The sequence below is a fragment of the Leuresthes tenuis genome, unplaced genomic scaffold (genome assembly GCF_036924035.1).
Source record: "Leuresthes tenuis unplaced genomic scaffold, fLeuTen1.0.hap1 SCAF_12, whole genome shotgun sequence".
Classification (NCBI taxonomy): Eukaryota; Metazoa; Chordata; class Actinopteri; order Atheriniformes; family Atherinopsidae; genus Leuresthes; species Leuresthes tenuis.
Window position 1 is genome coordinate 14,937,454 of NW_027325366.1, and position 22,502 is coordinate 14,959,955.

A 22,502-nucleotide genomic window follows, 5' to 3' on the forward strand; every position below is an offset into this window, starting at 1 on the left:
TAATAATTTATAAACCCATCTCACACATACATGACAGTCATAATGAATACAGACCTGTACAATACACGCTGTGTGGCTGTCTGAACCGTGTGCTTGTGTTGTGTGTGTGTGTGTGTGTGTGTGTGTGTGTGTGTGTGTGTGTGTGTGTGTGTGTGTGTGTGTGTGTGTGTGTGTGTGTGTGTGTGTGTGTGTGTGTGTGTGTGTGTGTGTGTGTGTGTGTGTGTGTGTGTGTGTGTGCTTGTGTACAGAAGACGACGGCGGCTTGTTTGGCATTTACAGCATGATCTGACTTTTCAACAAACCATTTATACATTTACTGCCTCATAGGAAACCGTTTGATATGATCACTGGAATGTAACATTAGCCAATAAGTTTGATCCCTGAATTAAATCAACATGGTTTCTGTCCAACAATTCAGGGAGCTCCAATGTGTTCCTAATGCGATTTTTGGCTCATGTGAGCGTGGTTGCGCAACACCAATGTTCAGATGAAATGAAACCCGCCCTGAACATTATTGACAGAAAAGATAACATGCAGAAAACAGCTTGTTAACATGTGAGAGCGAAAGATCTTACACATGCTGCTTGTGACGTCGTGAAGTCAGCTGTTAATAGTGAAAATGGAACATCTGGTCGAGTGCTGAAGAATCACTCGTCCGTTTCTGCAGCTTTTCACAGAAAATTTGACTCCACCGGTGCTTTGACTGCATCTTCTGGTTTTGTGATTACTGTATTTTGGTAAAGTGTGTCCTGCTGCACAGGACAGGAGCAAACCCCAATCTTTTGATGCGATTCAGCCACTAACACAGCTGCACGTGTCGACTTCTGCGTCTGGGAGAAGAAGGTGCTCGGCAGGTTTGTGACAAGCGCCACGGCATCAGGCGTCACTCAAAGTCATCTTCATAATCGTATTCGTCCAGGTTGCAGTGCGGACTGGGGATCTCAAAGAAGTGTCTCTTTGTCAGACCCAGCTCGCTGGAGATGTGCTGCCCTAAAGGGCTCAGCGGATTATCGTACCTAAACAGACACAAGGAGAAGAGTTCATGAGTTGAACGGATACATTCACAATGTTAGAAAACAGTAGTCCGTTTATACTGGCGACAAAGGATGTTCGGATTAAAGTAACGGGGAATAAAACCCGGTTCTTTTCTTTGGAGAGAAAAGTTTCTAAATCGGTCAAAAGAAACCAATAACAAAAAGGCAATTTTACAAGAAAGACATATTTACACCAAATAAGAGCTGTAGCTCATGTCATCCATCTTTCTTTGGAAGAACAAGTTTGCACCAGCCAGAATGTGCAAGAATAACGTCCACAGAGACAAAAATGTGCATCACGACCTGTTGATACTGCATTAAGACCAACAGCAAAACACATTTTAAACTGTGTTCAACACATTTCAACATAGGCAAGAGTAATACAGTGGGTGACTGTGCCCCAGGACAACCATGCATCACAGATAGCTGGAAAACACACATTTGCCTTCTTGCCAAAAGTTTTATTGAGAATAAAAACTTCCAGCAGACGAGGGTCAGCCTGGCTCCATCAAGAGGTAACAAAATCTGACTAATAACTATAAAAAAATATATAGTTTCTGCTGTTTAACTGGCAGGAAATGGACAAGACCAGGCCAAGAAATCCATTTTTTTTTATACTGCGACTCAACAAACAAGCCATATGGTGTAAATAACCCAGCTTTAAAGGTGACGCTTGAAGCGGACATTTCTTATTTCAGTCCATCTCGTCTTAATTCTTGGCAAGAGAGCAAATAAATGTATCGCCCGACACATCAAACCACTTTTTCTGAACAGATGAGGTTTTCTAACAAGCCAGTGTGACGGGAAAGGACACAAGCACGACAAGAAGGCTTGGACAGATACTGGGCAGGAGAGGAGCTTTTGTTGATCTGTTTTTAAGAGAGAAAAGAAAGGAAGGATAAAAACAGAAGGCGTCTGGTTCAGAAACAAACTCCCAGCTCTAAGACATGGTCACCTACACGGGACACCGTTCTCTCATGACAAACGGCAACCTTCTGTCAACCGTGTGTTCAGATTGGAGTGGGTAGAAGCTTGGAGTGGGTTTAAGACTAGACTTGCCCAGTGAGGAGGAGGAGGAGGAGGAGGAGGAGGAGGAGGAGGAGACACTTATCCCTGCTTGTACCCTGTGTGTCTTACCTGATCTGGGCGGCAGCCTGTCTTTAGAAGTCGGTGGTGTTCCTAAAACCGCCACACAACATGCCTGTCATCATCAGCCTCATTTATCACCGACTCACTCTCACTAGGCTCGGCATCTCCACTTTATCCTTGAAGCAATAAGGCATCAAGCTCTGCCAGTCGCTACGGAGACTGTCCACTTTGGCAGAAAATTTAAATCAGCTCGACTTCATCTAAACTCCTTGAACATTGTTATGTATACGCATGTAAACTTTGTACCAAACCGGCATCATCAAACATGTCAAAATGTCTGCTGAATCAAAAAAAAAATCCTACAAAATCATACACGGAATCATACACGGAATTAGAAATAAAATCAGATGCTTTCACATCAGAAAAACACACAATGTTGGTTTTTAAATAACAAATACTTATGGTAGATATTTGTCATCATTCTAGATAACACTGTAATTAAAGCCCTCATTTATCAAATGTAACAGAATTAAAATGAAAACTCAGAATTTGAAATATGAACCCAAAAGCAAGCTGTATGAATACCTGCTAAATGGAACTGACTGGCATGTGTGCGTTCAGCCAACCAGAGGTGAGAAAGTTAAAACTACTGAGAAACCCTTCTGTTTACTGATAAATGTTCAAAAGTTAATATCTAATTAATGTACAACAAAGATAAGGACAGAATAATCTGAGATAAGGAGATAAGATAAGGCTGCCAGCTGATGGTGGAGGAGTGTGTGAAAACAATACTTTCAACTAGCTGCAGCTACTTCCGACAGACCCATGAATAATGCTGTACTTACACATCGTTACACTGATCGTTGGCAGCCTCCTCAGCCACGAGTATATCATACTCCTCTGCGGCGTATTTCTCCCAGTCCGAGACCTCCTGGCCGTCCGTCTCCGCCTCCTTAGAAAACATGACAAGTTACACGGTCGGCTTGACCTCTGACAGTAAAAATGAATGTGACACTGCTTCGTACACGGCGTCGTCCTATCCGGATTTGATCTTTCTCACCCTTATAACAGAGAAGGGGTCCCTCTGCTCGTGGTCCAAGTACTTTTCAATGTTGAAGAACGTGTCAAAGAAGATATGGGACAACTTGCACCTCTTGAGGTCTCGCAGAGTGATCTTTCCTGCACGGGATGAAAAAGTCACTAAAGTTCTCAAACGCACACTTACTTTGTAACAGAGAATTCCATTTTTAAAACGGTTTCAGAAGTCTTGCTGCATGGATTCATTTTTTGGCTTAACACCAGTTAGTCTCTTTGTCTCTGCTGCCTAACGATCCAATTAGATCGATTTGTTAACAACATGCCAAATCTTACGACTGCCGCCACTAATAATTCTTAGTAGACGATTAATTGGCGTAAAACGTGTGGGATGCTTTGAAACAAGCTCTATCAGTTGAACCCCACAACCTAAAGGACTTAAAAGTATTCACTGCCAACGTCCCAGAACCAGACACCACAGGACAAGAGTCTGTACTCTGGTGGGTTAGAACTGTTTGGCTGTAAAATCTGAGCGTACACAATAGAGTGTTCAATAGGAGGCTCTACCTGTGGGTTATTGTAAAGGCAGGAGAGCTTCCCCTTAAACTGAGAAATAAGTGTATTGTAGAAGTAAAGTATGAAATATATATGTAAGAAATTAATTGCCACGGTGTACGTATCTTTGCAGGAATAAGAATGTTCCTTTCTGCTGTTTATGTAACAGAAAAAAAAACTTTTGATAGACAGAATGACTTTACACAGTTAGCGTTAGATCAGCTGGCAAAAATGTCATATTTCAGTATATAGTCTCTTCCATTTGATGCGAGTCAACTGACCAAGGGATAGAGTTGATCCCCTTTAGTGACGTTTATTGTTGCACTCTCGTCTTCTGCTGTGGACATGGCATATCTAACCGGCATCAGATATAACATAAGATATCCTCTGAATTTATGAAAACGTCTTCAAACTCATCAAATGTAAAAATTGCAACTTAAATTCCTTAAATAAAATTTAAAAAGTCCTTTAAATCTGTTAAAATTGTACAGTTGTGCCATTTCCTTTCTGTTCGGGAGAAGCACTGTGGAGAAGTTATTACATCTCATATAATATGTTATGTTACACAGCTCCACTTGTGCAACACACAATATCAGGCTGGCTGAGGGTCACATTCTTGCAGGGGCCATCAATACTAAACATGCATACCCCCACCAAGAACTAGTTTCACATAAATAACACAGTAGAAGAGTTAAGTGTAGGAGGGAATCTGTTGACAGTGTGGATGACACCAGCAGCTGGCCGCAGGCAGCCCAGTCAGTCCTCTCGTCTATAACTGTTCCCTCAGCCAATGATCAATGATCTGCCCTGAAAATGTGCCTGTGTGTCTGCAACTGAGACTCCGGAAAAAGTGGAAATTGCCACACTGTGCTGAGAGTATAAATGTGAAACAGGTCTGACCTTCAACCTCAGGCTTGACGAGGTCGAGCATTTGGCAGAGGCAGTCCTCGAAGGGAAGGGGCTCGATGGCCATGGCCTCCAGTTTCTGACACTGCTCTTCATAGAAGTACTCCAGCTCGTACATGCTGAGCACCCCGTCGCCATTCAAGTCCATACAGCGGAACCAGTACTCTATACTGTACAAAGAGAAAGAGTTTAACAAAGACTTAAGAACTCTACAGAAAAGGAAACTGGATCAGATTATGTGGATATCAAGCTACCTGGTGTCAGTCTTCTTGTCTTCCTCTGAGATGAGAAACCACACAAAGTCAGCATAACTCAGTCTTCCCTCCTTATACACCCGTCTGTCCCTGTTGGAATAAATCACAAAAACCTAAATTAAAACTGCTCGTTTGGATTAAACTTCAATCTTTTGAAACCCAAACAAAATCTTCCAACTGACCTCGTTACTGTTCCTGAGAATATTCTCTCGATCATTTTCTGCGAAATGGCTGAAAAACACACAGCAAAGTGGTCAATTACAACCCAGCTCTCTCAGTTACCGGGCAACACACGCAATCCAATTCTCAGACAGTAAATCCAAACCAGCTAGCGTAGCTCTTTTTGACAATGCTATAAATCCCCCGGTCACCATTTTGACCACATGGTGGTAGAAATTGTTCCAGACGAGACGTCACTGGAGCAGAGAATATGTGCTGCTCTCTTATTGATCTTGAGTCGGATTTCCCCAGCCTCACTCACAAACCATCAACTGAAAACATGTGGCGTGGAGTGAGGGGAGGCTGTGTCGGAGACGGATCCTTTTCTTGGCTATATCTAAGGAGCGAACCATGTGCAGATAAGATTTACAAACTTTCCTGTAACATGTAGGTTCAGTCAACTGGAAAAAAAGAAAAGTTAATTTGTCTTGAGTCCTTCGAGAGTCATTTTCCACCCTGTATTGACACGATGCTGAAATAGATGAAATAATAAACAAGTGCTGTGCATTTCCGCACCTTGGTCATTGTGCCGTGTCAGGTCATTCTGGTCTATGTAGAGGTCATGATCAGTGTCCAGCTCCCAGAACTTGCAGTAGATCACGTAAAAATGTTCATAGGAGAAGTATTCCGTCAGCTGGTTCACGTCTTCCTCCTGGTCCAGCAATGCCACATTCTGCCAGCAGGAAGCCAGTTAACAATCTCAGAAATATCCAATACATATATTTAACTTATAAACTGAGACTGGCTAAGCATAAATGTAAGCATCTTTTTATCTTTAACTTTCTGAATGCGCTGCAAAAGAAGAATGTTTTTACTGACATTGTCAAAAATGGCATTTCTTAATAGTAGAATTGAAGACATCTTAGAAGATTTGGGGACCTGTAGACAGGCTGGTAATGTAGCACTAAAGTTAGTAAAGAGAGAATAGGACGATTTACCTGAAGGAAATTACTTTTCCTGAGCTCAGAACATGTTATTTTCCCAGTCCATGACCGGTTCACATTGTAAAATATCCTTTGAATCACCTGAAAAACAATCAACAAGGTTGTCTTGTAAAATGAAATAAAAGAAAAAAGGAAAAAATCCCAGACAAGTCTTAACCTGTACCATTTGAAGGTTTTATTGCTTGTAAAGTGCTCTCATATGTGTTATGATAGCATACCGTGGTGATGTATCGTGAGTGAAAGTCCGGTGCCTCTTTCAGAAAGGCCAGGCCTGCATGTGAGTTCACCACATCCTGGAAACATAAAGTCAGATCACTTTGTCTTTACTCCACATCAAAAGGAACAATCAACCCATGAGGTTTTACGACTACCACTCTCACAGATAGATACATTCAGTTAAATTCTACAGTTACTTTCAGAGACGAGCTAAATAACAATCCACATCTGTCTTTCTTTCCTGGAAGACAGAACCCGTCGCTGTCAGAGTGGGAATATAAATCTAATTTAAACATCAGAAGTCGCAAGTGACTGTCTACTGTACATATTTTGTGCCATTGCATGCTTTTTAAAATTGTGCTTTGCAAAGAAAATACTCCAGGTCTTACTGGGAGATGTAAATCCATTTAAATATTTCTTCAAAATAAAAAAACAAAACAAAAACACTGGGTCAACTGGTTTTGAGATGCCGTTTTTGGTTGAATAACAAGTAGAAAGGACAAACAAAAAGACATCTGTTAGTGACTACTGTAATCTCCTTTTTTATGCCATGAAGTCAAAGGAAGTTGTTCTTTATTCTAAATCAACTGTGGCTTTATTTCCTGCTATGAAACTCCTCCAGGATTACCTTTATTCTACTTCCTTGCCTGCTACCGAGGGAAGAATTGTTGACATAAACGCGAAGGCGGCAATGAAATTAAAAGGCCTTATTTCGGGGCAGCCGTCGTGCCTCTTTGACTCTCACTGTGAGAAATTAAATCATAGAGAAACACATAAATCACAGGGCACAGGAAACAGGCGGAGACAGTCAAATCTACTCCACAGCAATCCGCCTTTCATTCATCAAAACAGTCAAAGGCAGTTTGCTGAGTGGAACCATACAAATTAAACAGCGTGTGCCACAAAGCATCTCTGCTGGTATGCTAACAGGTTTTCATCTCAGACTGAAAGTGCCTGCCAGCATGAAAATGAATCAGGTGTGGGGCAGGGCCAGTGTGGCACAGAAATAGCTCGTCAGCTGGAATGTGAACACAAACAGCCACCACAGCGGTCCGCATGGTACAAATTTCCACTAATTCACAAAAAAAAAAAAAAAACATCTTAAAAACAAATAACCATGGCTCTAATGTTTTCCGCTATCATTTTGGTACTGTGATTTGTTTATAACTCAAGACACACATTTTTTATCTCCATTTCCCCTCAGTTAACATCTGCTGAGCATATATACTGCTTCAGGGGAATCTTCCTTTAGTACACCCCCTCCACTATATTTCTGACTTATAGCACTGTCCCTGAATTAGTCCTCTGCCACATCAAAAAGCACTGCCTCAGCAGAGCGGTCCAAAAATCAAGCCCGGTTTGCACCACCCAAGTTAGTACAATTTTACCACCCCACACAGCCAACTCCAGCTCTCTCCCTGGGTGTGCTGCAGCCAGTACCTGCAGGAATGGAATAAAGTCGTCTTGTTCCAGGTAATTACAGCCAGGCTTGGCCAAGAGGTGCACAAATTTAGAGGCATCATCGTGACAGGTCTGCAGAGTTCTGGGGAAGAAAAGAGAGAACAGATGGTTGCAAGGTTGCTCCCACTTTGGCTCTCATGTTCCCTCGACCATTTTTTTAAATCATTCTTTCAAGTTTTATATGGCTACACTAAAAACTGCAAGTGCAGATATAATGCATTCAAAAATTAGGATTCTGAATTGGTGCCGGATGACTATAGGCACGGGGTGTTATGGTTGCGATGCAGAAGTAATGTAAGCGTCTGTTGAGGCCGCTCATCTAAGAATGGCTCAGTCATGGGCTCATGTCAAAGGCCAGGTCTGTCCAAATCTCTGGAGAATCACACATTAATACAAGACCATGTCTACTGCTTGCAACATCACTCAGCACACAGCCACCATTATGAAAGATTTATGGCATTTCTTTCAGTTTTAAACAAAAAGATGCTGAACTGACGTTTTCATTTAGATGCTATGTAGCATAAGCACAGTGACGCTCCCTTGTGGTGTTTATGAAGGCAATGATTTCGTTTGGAGTGAAAAAGAAAGTGTCATCACAGAAGAGAGCTGCATGCAGTGCGTGTTCCCCAGCGAGTGGTCATCATTGTTCAGAGGACACTGTATGAGGCATTTGGCTGTGAGTGAATGTAGCGATGGTTTAGGGAGAATGAAAGCAGCCATTGTCTTACTTTCTCCACATAGCCACAAACTTGTGAACGGACACGAAGCCCGTCCTGTCGCCTCCAGCTAAGCAGAACAATGGTACTTTCCAGTAGAGTGGACACTCGCAGGCCTAAGGAGAAAGGAGAAATAAGTTGTGTATAAGTTGTGAATAAGAGTGGTGAGGACATAGAGAATACAAAAGTGAAATCATCCCATAGTAACATAAACTTCAGAAATACAAGTGACAAAAAAAACAAGCCATAAATATATAATTCAAAGACTTTCCCCAAGTAAACCTAGCTGTCATTGTTCATAGGCTCCCCTCAGGCCACTGCTCCCATTCCTCAGCGACACGGAAATAATATTTTCCACGAGGTTTTAAAAAAAATCAGCAAACATTTGTAAAGTCCGGAGCTAAATGGCACTAATGAAAATAATTTGCTGGTTGGCCGCTGAACCACCATGCTTTAAGTCACATTCTCACCTTGGCGACTTGCCCCATGTCCTCAATGGTGGCCCTTTCATTTGGGAATTGGGCAAATATTTTCTCAATTTTGGAAATGAGGCTGTCGACGTTGAGGTTGGCGTGGGGCCGGCCCTGTGGGAAGTAAAACTTGGGAATGCTTTCACTCAGTGCAGTGGTGACTGGCTCCTCCGTCCTAACCTGCGCCTGAGACAAACAGAGACATAAACTGTTAGCCACTCATGCTAACACCCAACAGCTCAAGTGTTCCAACATTTGCTGAGGCTCGCCTTAACACAAACTACATCGCTGCTGGTCCTCGTGTAACCGTATCTCTGAGCAGCCCAAACGCTCATCAGCAAAGAGTTGGGACGACTCAGCACTCATAATCATTATCCATTTATCTGTAATAGACACTTCGTAACTCACATTCCCATCTGATAGTAACTTAAATAGATTTGAATGTGCCAACTTTCATTAAAATGTGCAGAGTTGTTGAAAAACCATGACCGACAAAGTAATATTAACAACTTGCTAATGGATTGATTAACAAATTATCATCCAAACAGTTTAACGGTTAAACAGTTTAAGACTATATAGAGCACAATAATAGAAGACTGGCAAAGTGGTAATGTGCAGACAGTACTACTCAATCTTTATCCTTTTAAAGGCAAATGACTTGAAGTTTTAAGTTCTTTCTGGATGAGGATTATACTGTATCAGCAGCTGACATAAAGGTTGTTAACAGCATCATCTGTGATGTAACTGCACACAGCTCTGAACCACTGAACCACCTGAGAAAATATTTAACTCGGCAGTTACTGATGTTAAAAAGTTTTTTTTTTAACCAAACTTTCAATAAAGTCTCTGTCCACACACAGCGAGCAAGAACATCAAGAATCTTAAATGTATACCAACACGACACATTTCACCGTTTATCCTAAACAGAAAGCTGTTAGTTGAACCTGAATGACTTCTTCTGCGTACCACTGCGGGGAACTTGCATTCCACCAGTGGCACATGTTCCACAGTTTGAGAACCGCGGCTATAAACAACACGACATATGGCAAGATAAAGATAGTACACGCATTTTTAGTAACTGGGGTAATTAACAGTTAGTTCAAAATACATATTTGTTCAAATTAAGACAAAAAAAGTTTTGATTTAGAATTAGAATTCAGAATATCTGATTTTCATTATGCAATTCACAATGACTACATTCTCAAAATATATGTAGACTTGAAAAGATAAAACATTGCCGTCACACCAATTCATCTTTGTTTTGACTATTGGCAATTAAATGTTGCATTGAAACCAGGCAGTAAGGAACTAGAAGCTGTATAAAAAACAATTACACCAGATGTGTTTTGCTTTTAATGTTTTTTCCCAAATCATATTATTATCATCAAGTGCATATTACCAGCAGCATGACTACCGGTATTACACAACACCACTTGTCTGTTATTCATACGCCTGAAAGTATACTGACTGGATCAAGTACAAGCCTAAACATGTGTCTTAATGACTGCATTCACCTGAGGAGGGATGATATAATAACCTAAATCAATTCTTGACGAGCTTTACCTTTGGTACTCAACGTTTATTAAGAGGCAAGAAATGAGAGTTCTTAATAAACAAAAAGTAATACATATAATGAAGTGAGAAGAGCCACCGTGACTAGGTTTAAACGACCAGCCAGATTACAGGCAAACAGTAGCTGTCAACAGACCTAGTAATAGAATTACAGCAGGCATGTGGTGGATGTAAAATAGTGTGTTCAAATCCAACTGCAGACAGGAGGCACAGCAGCTTTTTCTGTTCATGTAGGAATTATTTCTGGATAAAGGAATAAAATATATATATTTTCTAAATCTCAACTGTCTGTAAAGGATGACATTACAAAGTACAAACCTTCTATATGTCAGGAGTTTGACAAAAATCTGACGACCGTAACCTTGGAAATGCTACGAAGAGACCATATTCATTGATAAAATCTCCACTGTGTGTTTTGTAGAACATGTGTTGCTCTCAGTTATGATCTTGTATCCAAATACCATTTACATAGCTCAGGAAATGCTATATGAATCATTCTGTGTGGCCTTGCATAAACAATACAAACACACCCACACTGTGTCCATTTAAAAATATCGGTCAATGTTTTGGTCGTCCAAAAATATTGTTCATTTGATCAAGCCTACATTTAACATCAAATCTGCATCAATAAAACTCCCAACAATAACTTTAAAGAGCTGGACAAACAGTGAGCAAATCTTCCCAGGTGCATGTGTTTCAACACCAACTGAAAATGCCTTGCTGTAATTTCTGCTCATTTCATCCTGATTATGAACAAATGCTGCTGATCATCTGCTCTTCCATGTTGTGTGTTGGTATCAGTCATGGCTATAAAAGGACATAAACATCTCCCGTTGCCTTGCACTGTCCCCTCTCTCACTTCATGCTTGCAGAGCTCTTGAGCACAACTGTTAAGCCACATGACATTTTGCACACTCACAATGATGTGGTCTGGAAGAGGACAGCACAGCAGCTGAGCATAATGTGGAAAAACAAGACAAAACATCCAGTAGATCTGATTACAGTTAGAAATATCTTGTAAGCGAAGCATCGCAAAGGTACTCCTGACAGCATAACAATCACACTTGTAAGCGCCTTTTAAATTTGCAAGTAAGAGAACTGCTCATTTCTTCCTGCTTTAACAGCTATTGTACAGTTATGACAGGAAGACAGGAAGCCTGCATATCGTTGTCAACATTATCAGGCCATGGCCGATGTGCCAGTAAAGCCTGTGCTGCAGAGGGTATACTCATACAAACACCTGCCTGTCCTTGTTGGAAAGCTCTGAGCCTCTTCTTGAACCGAGAAGGCAGAACAAAGTCACATCCACGTGCCAGCAGTGCCAGCTCCTTCCTCAGGTCAGGATCCTGGCGCAGAGACAGCTCCCTCATCCTCATCCTTACTCCAAACAGGATGGAGCACTCATATACACGAAAACAACACTCTGTCCAGTGTTGTCCTCTTGATCGTATAAACCACTTGCAATTGGCACTGCAAGTAAAAAGGCAGTGGAAGCAGTGGAGGTCCTCTGTGAGTATGTCCCTATGATTGTCCTCTGTCAGTGAGAGCCTCTTAATGCAAGGGAGCAGCTGCTACTGCGACTCTCCCTCCCATTCCAGATCTGGTCGCACAATCTCAGCTTTGCCTGCTGCTCTGTCCCAGTCTCTACCCAACATACACACACACACATGCATACTGAAGGGTCAGGAAGCCCTTGCTTCAAAGCTGCTGGGGAGATAAGGAGTGACTTGGTGCATGTGTGTGGGACTCACTTGCTGTCTGTGTGGGATGGGAGGGGTGTGAGTGGTGGATCTGCCCTTTCCAGTTTGCATTCCTCAGTGCTCATGGAAGGTTATGTAAAGAGACGGACCTGTTGTTGCTGCTTGTAGCAGATATAGTTCAGCTGAAGGATGCATCTCACGACCACAATGACACACTGCTCATGTTCATCAACATATTTTCAGAGAAACTCCCACACAACTGACTACTTCAGAGAAAGTTTGGTTGTGGGATGAATGAGTCCTGATAACTGAACAACCTTATTTTGGACAGGAGATGTAACACAAATGAGATAAGACATTATTTTGGACTAAGTCAGCCTAAATCAGTTTTCAAAAACGCCCCAAATAATAAATACATAAGTCAAACAAATGAAACAAATGAAGCATAGGTGAAGAGAACAACCAAGGTCTGACTATTTAACCATATGAGTCGAGATCTTGCCACTGGATGATACGTACACAGCTATAAGACATACATATTTTAAACAATTTTGCATCCCATCTTATGGTGATCTTTGTTTGCCTTCTCTCTGCAAGCTTGGGCTGCCAGCCATTCCATGTCTTATTATAGTTGATGGGCAATAGAGAGAAAGGGGGGTGGGGGGGTGGGCGAGGGGGAATTCAAAGAATGATTACTGAACCTGTCTGCGCCTATTAAAAGCACCACCAAATTCTGTGTGGGATATCCAAGAGACTAGATCTGTGAAAACAAGAGTGCATCCTTAGCCCTCAAACAAACATCCACTTCCGGTTGTGGCCTGGATTGACGGCAATTACATCAATTCTCCAAAGATGCTTTGATCCGTCTTCATAGCACAGACCATACACAGGGAAAGCCCAATCCCATTCTGCCTACCGATGTGATGACAATTAATCTGAAAGGCCACAGCGATGTTCACATTGGAAGACTACATAAATAAACCTTGATCTGTAAACGACATTGTTATTGTAATAATAAACTAATAGCACATCCGTGGTACTTTTTAGAAGACCTGAGTTGTTTCTGTTCACATCCAGTTCCTGTTGTCCACCACACAGGACACTGCACATGCTTGATAAGCTGTTTATATGAAGGCTTTCACATGGGCTGCATTACGTTCATGCACATTAATAACAGTGGAACATAGCTTTTCTATGTTCCACTGTTATTGATGAAAACCACATGAAGCCATTAACTCTCAGTTCTGTTCAGTCCATTTTTATGTCTGAGAAGGGAAAATCTGAACAGTGTTCCATAAACAGAGGCATCACAACGCAGCAGGGATCACAGTATGATGTTTATTTATGTAAAAAAATACCTGCACTGATGTTTTCATATACAGATTGAAGTGGGTAAACAGCAGCCACAGTGCACAGGTTCTGAGTAGAAGCCTCCTATGGGACTGTATCAAGTGTGTGCTTTTTAAATAACCACAATGGGCGAGCTCCAGCAAGCATTATCACAAACTAAATCATCTAAAGGCCACTGAAGGTATGTTGTCCAAAACAACAAGCAGCTATCAGTCAGACGAGCTGCTTAAGAGCCAATGTCCACAGATTGGTGGGTCACTAACAACAAAAACATGAGAACTCAGAATGACTGTGGATAGTTTCTAATCTGTAAACTTCTACAGTAAATCTAATTTGTACACAAACATGTGCCTGGACATGTTCACTTCATTGCGTAACAAACGAGATTATGAAACACAACGTCTGAGGTTAGTGAATATTAGTCAGATGACAAGTTGGTTATACTATATTTTACTTGAACTTCAGCTGACAAGGTATTTAACACTAGTCATGCTACAATCAAGTGAATTTTGAGCAAACTTAGGAATGTAACAAAGGGAAAATGCTAATAAGACACTTACAAACCACCTAAAGCAAATGTAAAAAACTTTTTTTTTTCCTTTTAAGATGAGGAATTTTTTTGGCTACTTGCCATTTTTCATCACACTTTTCTGTTCTACGTTTACATGCACACCAGAAATCTCAAGTACACACAGCCACCGTTGTAGTTCCATTCCAGGGACAACATATAGACCCGGAATCCACAGTGAGGGAAAAATACATTACATGGCGACGAGTGCAATCTGATTAATCCCTAAAGCACTTCCCCAAACTGTCAATAACAGCATATATGGTGTCCCGCAAATGCCGGCTTCAGTTTCAACATTATTATCGTGACTGAACAGGGAAATTAATTCTACATTTAAAACAGATGTAACTCAAACCACCCCTTAGATGGAGCCACAGCAGAATCACAAGCATGAGTAAGAATATGTAAAATCCAAAAAGCTTCAGTTAAAATCCTAACGATTCAAAATCTTAGACAAGGATTTTGGATATTATGTGATATTGTGCCAAAAATAGGTCTGATTCACTGATAACATGGTGGTTGCAGGGAGGACCAACGTGTAGAACATTATGTAAGCTGATCAACTGGCTTGCATAAAAGTAATAATGCAATGGGAGAGTCAAACTCTAGAATGCTTGTTTACAAACTATGGAGCTCATATGGCAAGACAAGTAGAGCAAAGGGTCTGGATAAGTAAATATAATTGCTGCAGGTACAAAATACTTCACTACTTGTTAAGTATTATGTGGATGTATATGTAGTTTTCTTCAGATATCTTATCTCTATTCTTAGTTATTCTGCTTTGGCATGGATCAATAAATGTACAATGTAAATCAACTCACTGGTGAAAAACAAGTTTGCAATTGTACACTCTCAAAGCACAAGTGACTAAGACTCCAAAATAAAAGCACTTGCGGGAAACAGTTTTAACACCTGGTTCTCTGACAGGTCAGGCAACCGATAACATGACCTCAGACCCCCTGCTTCAAATAGCTTCTATGTTGCTGAGCACAACCAAGCATGTTATAAAAAGACATCTTAAGAAATCTGTTATCCTAAATGCTGAAGGAGAGTACAGAAGACAAAATAAAAACCTCAAAGAAAACTTATTTTTAGTACAGTATATTTAAAACTTTTGGGTCTTTGTATATGACCTACTGAACTCACAACACTGAGGCAATTTTATGTATTGAGCTACACAGCCGAAAGGAAAGCCAAGCATTCACGGAGAGCTAATATTTACAGTACATAGTTTAAATAAACAATCTACGACCACATATCCTGACAATGAGCAGCATCTAATAGAGGCAGTTTCAAAGTAAATTAGGGAGAGGATGAATGTGCTGCCACACCTCATCTCACTGCCAGAGTTATGGGTATCTAATGCCAACACAAGGGAAACAAGGCTATCTATATCAGTGTCTGATGTCAAAGTCAGACCAGCTGTTCCATGCTGCATCAGTGTGACATAAATTGAATTTTTGAGTAATCCTTTCAAGAATGCATCTGTATACAGGAATTCATTTTGTTGTCTTAAAATAGAAGTATTACATTCATACAACCTCACAATCCCTTTAATATTGAGTGACACAGTGTGGTCTCATGGCCTGACACATCACAGCAGAATACACAAGCTGTCCAGCAGCAGCTTTATATTAATCTGTGGTGAGAGGACATTAGGGGCAAAGGTTACTGATAGGAAAGGGACAAAGATTTAACCAAAGAAAATATACAGTCATGAGTCAACTTCATACTTACTCATCATAAGGACTCATAATATACTGATCACTATAGTTCAGAAACACTGAATCTGAAATAAACACGTATAACAAAGCTGGTTAAACTACATCTTTATCTTCCATTAGGCTGCTATTGGCAGCCTTGTCTAAACTATGTTTGGACAATGACCTGAAATGTCTGACTGGAACGGATGTTTAACTTTGATTGATTTTAATTAGCCATGTTTGCCTCAGACTAATGGAAGAGAGGGAGTGGACAATTTGTTTAAAGTAATACATGCATTTTGATTTTGTAAGATGGATTATTCAGTATTCTCAGTTTTATTCTCTGTTTTGGGCTCTTCTGTGATTCTGCTTGTAAACAATACAAATCTGGCATATAATGATTCGTAAACAAATGTCAACAAGCTAATGTACATACTTATTGGCCAAAGCTTAAAGGTAGTTATATGCATAACAAAATAATAATAAAAAACACCCAGATATTAAAACATAAATGCGTTGCTCCATGTGTAGTAAGACCTAATTCAAGTCCTTATAGAGTTTTACAGGTTTACAATGCCCCTGAACTGTTCTTTCTGCCTTGGTAGTCCAACATATAGACAGCAGCGGTCACATCAACTGCTTGAATTTCTTCTAATACCCATCTTTAGCATGCTAACAACATGTAGAAGGTGGTGTCTGGAACAGAACAGACACCCAGCTGTCGAGCAGTTTCACTGCCGTCACGCTCACCAAATTCCATAATCTAATACAAGAGGGAGTCTTTAAGCAAACATGCAAAACATTTTGCTGCTTTGAATTGTTTTGCACAGGTATATCTCTTCCATATTTTAACCAGTCCAAATAAATTACTATTTATCTCAGGAGAGCACAGTCATAATTCTGGAAATAGATGATAAAATCTAAAATACACAAGTTAAGGCAGAAACTAGAGTACCAGGGATAGGCTCGGTTCAGACGCTTCCACCTCTCATAACACACTAATTTGTGGGTGCGGCCTGAACATTTGGAAAGTATTTGACTAAAAGCAACGACATCTGCCTACAGACATGAAGACCCAACTAGGACTATGCAGAGTGGACAGCTTCTTAATATCGTTGATGTTGTAGAGTTATCAGCAGCCTCTTGTGGCCAGCCAGGGCAAGTAAAGACACCAGAGGACACACTACTGCAAAGTGTAAGAGATTAAAATCATTCGAAAAACAGTCAACATGGGTGATATAAGTCAATATCAAAGAACCTCAACAAAAGCGAGGGGTTAAGCAAAAATAACAAAACTAAATTAAATCAGATTGTGCAATCACACTAAATGTGAGACGAGACAAGCAATCCTTAATGTCAATATATTATCTCACAGCAGTTTTGCTTTTAGACCTTTTCACAGTAAACATATACTGTAAAAGAACATAAATAAAAACTAGCTTAAATATAATTTAGAAGCAGAGACACCACTATGCTTTTTCAGCTGTGAATTGTAATCTTTTGTTTTTGTTCTTTTTTTTATGTTCAACATCAGCATTGGTTAGTGGTCAGCTGAAAAAGATTTGCAATGGCTGGTGTCAATATTTTACTGAACAGGACAGCTGATATCATGCAATGTTTTTTTTTCTTTATTTTTTTGTATCTGATAAAATAACACAAGAGAAACAATACTGAATGACTTGAATGAACATTTAACGGTCATTGTCATGTCAGCATTTAGGCAGTTTAAGTAAATCTGTTCAGCACTCTGTCAGCATTGTACTTATATAAAAAAAAGCTAAATAATAAATAATTGTTCAAAAGAAGGTTTTCAGGCATTCATTGCTAATGTGCCTTGTGAAATAATCAGCCGGTGATGCAGACTATGTTTCAAATAACAATCAACTGACTGATTATTCCATGACTCAATATATCTGTGATTGGTCTCAAGAATCTATAAGCAGTTCCACTCCATACAATCATGTGAATTGTTGCACCCTCAATACCTACAACTGAAATTATAGTGTTGATATTTTCAACCAAACACAGACAGGTGCGACAATGAGTTTTGCGAAGCACCCTGATGTCATAAGTACCTCAGGTGGCTTCAGGATAAAAAACAAGAACAAGAAACACCTGTTTTTTTGTGTTATTACAAGCAAACATGGATAAAAACCCTGTGGCATGACATGTTGAGAATTGAAATCTTGTCTAAACATATACAACTGATATATTATTGTTTGGACCAGGTGTTCAAGAATTATGACCAATTTGGATACATGTTAGCAAAACTTTGTATTCAGTGTTAGTTTTAAAACTTAGTACTTCATAGGTAACATACCTTCTTTGTGCTGACAGACCTCCGCAGTAGTCTGCCATTGGGTCCTGTCACTCTGGTATTACTACTGCTGCGAGAGGGCAGGGTACTGTTAGATGGTGGGCTGGAGGGGGTACCGAGGGGCGCAGGTTTTTTCTCTACCAAGTTCTTCTGAGATGCCACATTGTTGTTCTCATTGAAGCTTAATGACCGTTTATCTTGGGCGTCTTTACCACTCAAATACTGTCCATTTTTGATCAGGTCAAGATAATCTTTGAGTACTGACTGGGTTCCAGGATCACTCAGCCAGTTGAGAAACAGCTCATCCACCTTCTTTTTAAGAACTGGTTGGAGGACTTGTGGTGACGGCATTTTTCTGATTAATACCTCTTTGACACGCGTACCTGTGTGGGAATAAAAACTGCATCAACATCACGGCACGCCTCCCTGCCTCTGTCTCCACAGGAAAAACAAACATCAATACACAGTATTATGAATTAATACAGTATTATTATGAATACAGCTATTGTTTAATAGAAAATGACACTAGCACTAGCTCGGTTTTAGTTTAGCTTTAGGATTGTGCTTGGACTATATATCAAGCACTCATTGGCATTATTGAATTTTTAGCGCGAAACGTCAATCCCTTAGCTCACAGGCGAAAATATACACGAACCCACCACATTCCGGTTGTAAGTTGGTAATTTAAAACCTACTGTCAAACACAACATAGCAATAAGTCAATATGTTCTGAAGTAACATCACTTCAAAATGGTCTCGCTATATATGAAAGAGTACGCAGTGTCAATAGAGCTGGTAATGTCCACGCTAGCTAAAAACGACTATGTTAGCTAGTTGGCGTTAGCAGGCTAATACTACATCTAAAACTAAAATACCAACCTTGCAGCGAGCGGACGGAAGTTCCAAATACGTTAGTCTCTCACGACATTACTCTTCTTTCATAAGCGACGCTGCTGCACGGATGTTTGAATCACTTTATTGCCCAAAATAACGCTTTGGCAACACTGCTCATTTTTCAGTCAAAACAGAGCAGACAACTTTTTAAGCTCGCGTTCCCCTGGTAACCACACAATGCTATCGCGAGATTTTCGACGAGGTCTGTCCTGTGAGAATATTATATTAATAGTAATATCACACATTTCTTTTGATAGAACCACCTTCGACCATCTTGTACTATTATTCAGTTATCATCATTAAACACTCCACAATACTCAGTGGTAAAATACGTTTGTAGAGGTCATTTTTACACACATCGACACTGGGTTGTCTCACTGATAGTAATATTAATGATAGTAATATTAAAAGGCCTACAATTCAAAATTCTAAAAGTTGTTCAGTTTGATTCTTAGTTTAAGCAAAATGTTTTTAAAGATGATTCGAAATCCTTGCCATGAATTATACCGTTTTTGTTTCTTAGTGTGTCTTATGATAGTGTAATTTAATGATGAAGCCCCCCGTTGAAGTGTAGTACTGTTAAGTTTTGAATGTAAATTTGTTATGTTATGTGATGCAATGCATTGAACATGACGAATATTCACATTATTTCTGCAAAATCTGACACATCGAGACATGCATTGATAGAACATAATATATTGGTGTCTATTGTATGTAAGGTGTGACAGGCTGGGACATTCAGGTGTGTGTTCACACAATACCAAAAGGAAATACATCATCAGTGATCTTAGAGAAGTAATTGTTGCTGCCCCTTAATCCGATTGGGGTTATAAGGTAATTTCCAAACGATTGGAAGTCCATCATTCTACAGTGAGATAGATTATTCACAAGTGGGAAACATTCAAGACATTGCCAATCTTCCCAGGAGTAGACGTTCCAACAAGTTCACCCCAAGATCAGACCTTACAATGCACAGAGAAACCGCACAAAACTGAACGAATGCAGCACAGCTTAGATTTGTAAAGTTGTGTCTTAACAAACCTTTTGGAACAATTTTCTTTGAACAGATGAGACCAAAGTGGAGATGTTTGGTCATAATGCACACACGCTTGGAGAAAATCAAACACAGTATGTCAGCACAAATGCCTCATGCCAACTATCGAGCATGGTGGTAGAGGGCCCATGATTTGGTCTTGTTTAGCAAGCACATAAAACCTGAACACCTTGCAGTCATGAGTCCACCATGAACTCTTTATATCAAAGTTTTCTAGAGTCAAATGTGAGGCCAGCTGTCCAACAGCTAAATTTTGGCTGAAAATGGGCCATGCAACAGAACAATGAGACCAAACACAGCAGCAAATCTTTGACAGAATGGCTAGAAATAATGATAAAAAAAAAAAATAATTGTTGCAGTGTCACAATCTAAGTCCAGTGCTTTGGCAAGACTTTAAGAGACCTGTGCATTAATGCCCACAGAACTCAGTGAACTGAATCAACACTGAAAAGAGGAGTGGGCCAAAATTACTCCACAATCATGTGAGAGACCGATAACGCCACAGAGAAAACAATTACTAGCTGTTGCTGCTGAAAGGGGTTCTTGGGTGTACAGTATGATTTGTTTTTATTAATCTATGGTTGTATTGATCTAATTTCAAGACCTGGTAAGGACCAGCTGGTTTCTTATCATGCCCTGATTCTGCAGTTTGCGGTAAAATATATTTGCAGAGGTAATTTCCAACATAGTGACACTGCATTGTCTTCACGGACAAGTAACATTAAAAACCCAACATTTCAAACGTTTCTTCATTTCCAGCCAGAAAAAAGTAAACAAAAAACTTTTCTTTATTAAAAGTTGTTAAGTTTAATTATCATTATAATCAAAATGTTTTTAAAGCTGATACGAGATCCTGTCCTTGAATTCCTCACATTTGCATTTAATTCTATGGAAGGGGACATAATTCCAAGAGAAATTGCTTTTGCACCATTAGAACCAGAAGTCATTATAATAGCTGCTCAAGTGCAACTGAAAAATGACTCGTTAGCTTTAGGCTATGCAAACTCCAAATAAAAGCTGGTAATCTCTGCACTGCTCATTTCTAAGTAACAAGTTTTGTGTTTTCAATATATCCCTTTTACGAACTTAATCCAGACCCTCTTTACATTACTTGCAATGACACATCTGTGCTTAATATGTGTGCTCTTTTCCATTCTTGCCCTTTTCCTCAAAGTGGCTCTTGTGTGTGGACTTGGATATCCTTATTGATTACTTTAAGGAGGAGTGGTCTGAGACACCGTGGCTCCCTCGTTATATTCTCTGCAGAAAGCGAGCAACATAAGTAAAGGTCAGTCTAAATAATTGGTATGTCATTTGACACCCATTGTAAGAAAAAAAGGCATGGTGTTGATAGATTTCAGCAGGACATTTTTTTCAAGGCCTGTAACCAGACTTAAATCGCCGTTATCTTTATTTAATGCATTTTGAAGACATAAAGAGGCATATTTTAGTTGCACTTGAGTAGCTATGATAATGACTTCTGGTTTAATGGTGCAAAAACAAATTTCTCTTGGAATTATGTCCCCTTGCATAGGCATCGCAACCAAAACCAACAACTTCATTACTGTTTGTTTCTGTGTACAATGTTGCTGGGTAATTACACAACAAATTTTGTATTGACCTATCTGTTACCATTTGGCAGTGACAAATTATAGCTGTCAATGTTTTTTTCCACAGTATTATCTTTTTTTCCCTTTGCAACTATGTATCACTAATCTGCCCATTTTTATTCACGTTATCGCAGGTATGTCGTGAAGGATGCGTTTTGGAAGATAATTCAGAACAAAAAATGTTTGAGAAAGACCAAAGCACACCAAAGCAAACTTATCAAAATTGCCTGTCATGGGGTTTACAGATGTTTCTCTTTATGTTCAACATGAAAGACATGAGGGACACCCATCACTCCAAACCTCTGTCTCATTAATAACCACATTCAAAGTGCCTCAAGCCCTGTTCTTAAGAGCAGATTAACAGTGGTTCCACTGTTGTGAAAATTATTGACTGCATTCTTCTGATTGTGTCCCCTGACAACACAACTAAATCAAATCTGAAACATTCAAAGTTGAGGCGAAGCGTGTAATGAGAAACCTCTTTGTTCTGCCGGCTTTACAGTACATGCGTTTTACAGCCCAATCAATATCCGAAATGAGAAGAGAAAAAGTGAAGGTCTCGAAACTTTAAACTTTGCAACTTTTCAAAGTGTAATTATAGTGTACAAATAGGATTTTACCCAAAGCAGTGTGCATGCTGTTTTTCACGCCTTGAAGGACATTTCAAAGGTTTGGCTGAGGCTGAATCCACAGGGGGACAGCTGGTTAGCGTAGGAAAGTGTTAGTGAGGAGTTCATGTGTGCAGCTCCCCTTTACTGCTGTCAGCTATGCTATATGGTGCTCTGTGAAGTAGACGATAAGCAATCTGCTCTAATAAGGAAAGTGAATAAAGTTG

General features: G+C 40.0%; 1 protein-coding gene across 2 annotated transcripts; it reads right to left on the reverse strand.

Moving 5' to 3' along the window:
* Window positions 1-185: 185 nt before the first annotated feature.
* On the reverse strand, window positions 186-19,165 carry ppp2r3b (protein phosphatase 2, regulatory subunit B'', beta). 2 transcript variants are annotated; one of them, XM_072396590.1, is made up of 15 exons: window positions 18,989-19,165; window positions 18,113-18,492; window positions 8,900-9,085; window positions 8,442-8,545; window positions 7,693-7,795; window positions 6,255-6,329; window positions 6,031-6,117; window positions 5,609-5,765; window positions 5,056-5,104; window positions 4,874-4,963; window positions 4,614-4,789; window positions 3,184-3,302; window positions 2,969-3,075; window positions 2,172-2,213; window positions 926-1,016 (listed from the first exon to the last, which is right to left on the reverse strand). In XM_072396590.1, exons 2-14 carry the CDS (start codon window positions 18,458-18,460, stop codon window positions 2,195-2,197), a joined length of 1,620 nt encoding a protein of 539 aa, XP_072252691.1. In that variant the 5' UTR covers window positions 18,461-18,492; window positions 18,989-19,165; the 3' UTR covers window positions 926-1,016; window positions 2,172-2,194. The 2 variants fall into 2 exon arrangements, with proteins under 2 accessions (XP_072252690.1, XP_072252691.1); XM_072396589.1 differs by lacking the exon at window positions 2,172-2,213 and having other exon boundaries at window positions 186-1,016.
* Window positions 19,166-22,502: the final 3,337 nt, after the last annotated feature.

Excerpts from the sequence above, each read along its gene's own strand:
- ppp2r3b (XM_072396589.1), bottom strand. The coding sequence starts at position 18,460 with ATGCCGTCACCACAAGTCCTCCAACCAGTTCTTAAAAAGAAGGTGGAT. Across the intron at positions 8,546-8,899 it reads ACATGGGGCAAGTCGCCAAG|GCCTGCGAGTGTCCACTCTA; the intron begins GTGAGAATGTGA and ends CTTTCTCCTTAG. Across the intron at positions 5,766-6,030 it reads GGAAAAGTAATTTCCTTCAG|AATGTGGCATTGCTGGACCA; the intron begins GTAAATCGTCCT and ends TCCTGCTGGCAG.